Consider the following 5,000-nt stretch of genomic DNA (forward strand, 5'->3'; position numbering starts at 1 on the left):
TACATGTCATTAGGAGGAAAAACCCGAACTGGCTCCGAGCGAGATCGTATACAGGAAATCTCGCAAATTATATGTCATTAAGAGGAAAAATCTGAACTGCCTTCGAGCGAGGAGATCTACAACGCAATAATAAAAGCAGAGCTCGTTTGAACTCTGGTATTTTCAATGCATATAGCAATGGATTTATAAAAGAGTTTGCGTAAAAAAAGTAGGCTACACAGAACATTACACGCAAATACCGCCTTATTTGATAAACACTTATTTCAAAAGAACTCTCGCGTAAAGAAAGAACATAAAACAAGACAATACCATAAGGCAGCAATAGTATTAACGATACAACTGTTACAATGATCAGTGTCTTGGTCAGTTTTCTTTCTCTACTGATTGCACCATGACGTTCAGAATGAGTTGTACTGTAAAACTTAGCAGCTATGGACGTGTAAGAAACCAGGATAATTAAAATGCAACAGAATTGGAATGAGAGATATGCTGCCTCCGCCTGATACTTACTAATGTCGAACAGCAACCGTGAAAAAACGCTGGCCATCAAAATGCCAACTGTAAACCAAACAGCCGCAACTGCTGCTCCAAACACCTTTTTTTTGAGGAGGCGATGCTTGAATGGACGAAACGTTGCGTGCATTCGCTCCAAAGAAATAACAGCGAGGTTTGTTACTGATACTAATGGTAAGTAAGTGATTAAAGCATGTAAGCCCACGTGGGGCTCAAACACGTTAATCGTCAGAGAATTACAATACTTTCCCAGATAAAACGTCACATAGATCAAACTGCATCCAACGAGCATGTCTGCCACTGCCAGGCTGATCACCAGGTACACACCACGCTTGCCGCGAAGACTTTGCTCTTTCAGGAAAATAATGATTGCAAGGGCATTCAGTGTCACGATAGCAACAGCCTCGATGCCAAAGATTGTCAGCCAGGCAATGCACTCCGATGACGAAAACAAATCGAAACTTAACGTTCTGTTTTGTAGATCAGAATCATTGGTCATCTAAGTTAAGAAATAAAACCACGGTTAGACTACGGTTAGACTAACACTAATTCTGATCAGCTATGACAAACGCTGTTGTCAGGTAACGCACTAAAGACGGGAGGAAATTTAATGCAAATAAGAGGTAACGAAGCAAGCATTCTCATAGGTCAATGTCCAAAGAAACTCAAAAATCAAATCAAATGCGACCTCTGGAAACCCCTGGATGAGCAAAATTTGCAACATGGTTCGTGATAAGTGATACGCGTGAGTTGCTCCTGCATACCTTTGACCCGCCATGTGAACACATGTAAATTTTTAAAAACACTACAGCCCCACGGACTCGAACGATTCCATTGGTCGTTGAAACAAATTACAAGTGCCTCTTTATTCCAAAATGCGCGAGAAAAACCAATGAAACGGCCTCTTCGAGGCCCACTGACATCGAGCTCTGAAGCTCGAGTTAATGAGATTGAATATTGATCTGCAGCCTTTAACCGAGGATATAGCAAATTCACAATGTTTCAAAATTACAACGCTTTACTGTCAAGTGACACCTACAGCCTCGAACAAAATTTTTGAAACATTTTGCAATACCTTGCCTTCCTACAATCATGTTGTTTTGGCAAAAGGGCTTAGAAACTCGCCTGCAAACAACGTTGTGAGGGGAGAGTAAGCCGCGAAAGCCTCAAGCCTGTATGGTCTCTTACTGTTTCAAGGAATTTTGTTACAGACTGTAACACCTTCATTTTTGTCTAGGTAATCACATGCGTTTTCTCGTGAAATTTGGAATAAATAAGCACGAGCAATTTTTTTCATACACGAAAAAATTGCTCGAGCCCGTAGGGTAAGTGCTTATTTATTCCAAATTGCACGAGAAAAATCATGTGATTACTTATTAGTAATTTACACCAAAAAAATTCGGGATGGTTAAGTAGAAACAGCGCACGAGTATTACGCAATCACACAAAAATTGCCCCATCCAGGGCTCGCATTTGATTGGATACCTCGAAATTTGTTTGCTCATTGACCAATCAGAATGCTTGCTTTATTAGGACCATTTCAAACGTCGAACTTCACATGTGCCGAATCTAATGCAAATGAGCTAAAACATTTTTTTTTTGCGTTTGCATTTCATTCTGCACATGTGAAGATCGACGTTTGAAACGGGTCTTACTTCTTTTGGCACTGAATTACTTTTTTCCTGTACTATGTTACCTGAAATCTGTATTAATCTTAGCCAATCAGGATGGAGTAATTTTCATGCATACTATAAATACTGTAATGTTTTCTTTTAAATAAATCGACTGAATTATGCAATTGCAAGAGCCAATAGACCTAATTGGCTAACTCAATGTTGTACCGAATGCAAACCCTTTGGGAATAAAACGTTTCGTTCCAGGTATTTCCACACCATTTAAACATGAAGGCTGCATTATTATGCAAATACAATACACAAAGAATCTTAATCGCGGGAGATTTGAATTGTGTATAACGATGAGTTAGACTTTTCATGTGCCGAATCTAATGCAAATGAGAAAAATCTATTGTTTTCACTCATTTGCATTAGATTCGACACATGAAATGTTCGACGTTTGAAACGGGCCATAGGTCTATTCATGGGCTCCTGGTAATGGAAATGTACGGAATGAATGAACAGAACGAACGCAACAATGTTGACCACCATTGTTCAGTGTTACGTGTTGCGTTTGTTTGTTTCCCCACTCTTTTGCGTGTTGTTGGGAGTTCGATACCTGTCAAACGTTTTAGCCAACAACTCCCAACATTTCTCTTATTCGATGATCGCAGAATCGTATAGCGCAACAATGCTGGATTCGTTTGTGCACCTGTTCAAATACAATCTTGTCCACAGTCTTTTGGTCAGCACCAAGAACACGGACTGGCCACTTCCAAATCATGCGCAGTCGGTAATGAAAGTCCATTTTTCTAACCGTTGGCAACCACCGTTATTTCAAATTTCTGAGCGTGCGAAGACGAGCCGGAAGTCCGTGGTTTGTGGACTTCCTGCTTTGGAATTGGCCAGAGTACGTGTTCTTGGTCGTGACCAAAAAGAAACGGGGACGAGATTGCTTTTAACATCGTTGGGGCCATGCACGCGCATTGCATATATACGGTCTTCATAGAGACCGCAACCATAAACCTGTTGAAAACAAGATGGCAGCCGAATTTTGTAAGTTACAAAGTCTTATGGGTCTTATCCTTCCTATAATGCACTGCAGGTCCTTACATCGTTGGGGGTTGTTGCGTCCGTTTGAACGAGGCTTAAACGTTTAATTCAGGTTGCTAAAATCTTTGTATCGAATATTTCAAGGTTAAAAATACAACCATAATCACAAACCGTGATCATATTTGTGCTCGGCTTTAAATGTGACCAGTTTGTTGGGCAGTGAGAGAGTGTTATCCTAATATTAAGTGAGGATGTTGCCGACGAAAAAAATTTAAATCATTAACAAATGGATGAGTCAGACTATCCAATAGATTTATTAAAAAAAAAAAAAATGATGCAAGGCTTACTCCAAATGGAAAGCACAGGAGTGCGGGAATCTTAGCGTTGACAGATCGCAAACAAGTGATTCCTTAAAAATACACGGTGTGTAGCAAGACGTACGTATTCGTACCATCTCTAACATACTCAAAAAAAAAACAAAAATAAAAGGCAAAATTGGAAAAGAGATCTCCAGAGGAATCGTGTACAAGATCAAATGTAAAGATTGTGATTGTGTTTATGTTGGTCAAACATCATGCGTGAAAGAACGCACAAAGGCTATAGCAACTTTGGATGTAAATTCCTTGTTGGCCAAACACCATATGCTCCACAGTCATGAAATATATTTGGAGAATGTGGAAATTGATGACAGGTCACCGACGTGACGACAAAGACTAATTCTTGAAGCGTGGCATTCCGAGCGAGATAAAAACTCTAAACGAACATATAGCGCTGCTTAGCGTATACAAAAACGTCAACAACTTCTAGCGTCATTAATAATGTTCTAGGGACTAGCGACTTGTTACCTTAAGGAATTTTTTCGAGATATTTAATATCACTGTACAGGACGTCGTTGAAGATTTGCATTTTTATCCCTTGCTGAAGAACGCAACAGTTGTTGCCGAAACGTCCGAGACGATAAGAATTTTAGCCAGTGTAAACTTTTTAATTCCTCTTTTACCATTTTTTTTTTCAACGTGAATCCTTTTTGTCTTTCATCTGTTACGTAACAAACACGGCTAAAAGTAATTTTTTAGCTTTTCTTTTTCGTGAGAGTTCTTTAAAGAAATAAACAGCCCTCAAAGAACCTTTTTTTTTTAAATTAGATCTCACAAACATGAATCCTTTTTGTCTTTCATCTGTGACGTGACGCGCAATAACCTCTCAGATTAGACGACCTTCAGATGAATTCAAAAAGACAAGAACGACCTAAAACCTTATTTCTCCCAGGCGCCGCTTATCCCAATACCGGAAATCAATTTTGAAATTTCCTCAACACAGCTTGAGAAATAGTGTACCAACATCAAGCATGAAAAACACTTGACGCAATACTGAGAGCACTTTGTTTCACATTTGTTTTCGCCTGGTGGCTTTAACCATGATCACTACTTTTTAAGAGACCATATTAGAAGGGTTTCCCTAACAACACTGTATAATCACGTAACAGCAATGTTATTGTGCCATATGAAACGCTGATTTTTGCTTATTAAAAAGCACGCCTTATTGTGACCTTGCAAAAATGAAATCCCTCCAAAACCATCCTATCTTGACTATCTTTCGTCTTTACTTGATTGTATCTCAAAAATGAACACGATGATCCCCAGTTTTGATTTTAGAATAAAGGTAAAGTCTGCTACGAGCCTAGAAGGCCCATCAGGCCGGTGCTTATGTCCGTTGCGACTAGGAGTATTTCTACTCCCCCCTGGATGGGATGCCAGTCCATTGCAGGGTTACCCCCAGCATTAGATTCGCCGGTACCCATTTATACACCTGAGTGGAGAG

At 39.6% G+C, this 5,000-nt stretch overlaps 1 protein-coding gene across 1 annotated transcript in view; it reads right to left on the minus strand.

The window, feature by feature from the left end:
• LOC137983262 (QRFP-like peptide receptor) overlaps positions 1-5,000 on the minus strand; it is a 7,135-nt gene that overhangs the window by 244 nt on the left and 1,891 nt on the right. The window contains exon 2 of the mRNA XM_068830460.1: positions 1-1,012. This exon is cut by the window's left edge and continues 244 nt beyond it. Within this exon, the coding sequence (XP_068686561.1) occupies positions 68-1,012 (945 nt within the window). The 3' untranslated portion in view covers positions 1-67. The remainder of the gene's footprint in view (positions 1,013-5,000) is intronic.

Source organism: Montipora foliosa, chromosome 13, assembly GCF_036669935.1.
Source record: "Montipora foliosa isolate CH-2021 chromosome 13, ASM3666993v2, whole genome shotgun sequence".
NCBI lineage: Eukaryota > Metazoa > Cnidaria > Anthozoa > Scleractinia > Acroporidae > Montipora > Montipora foliosa.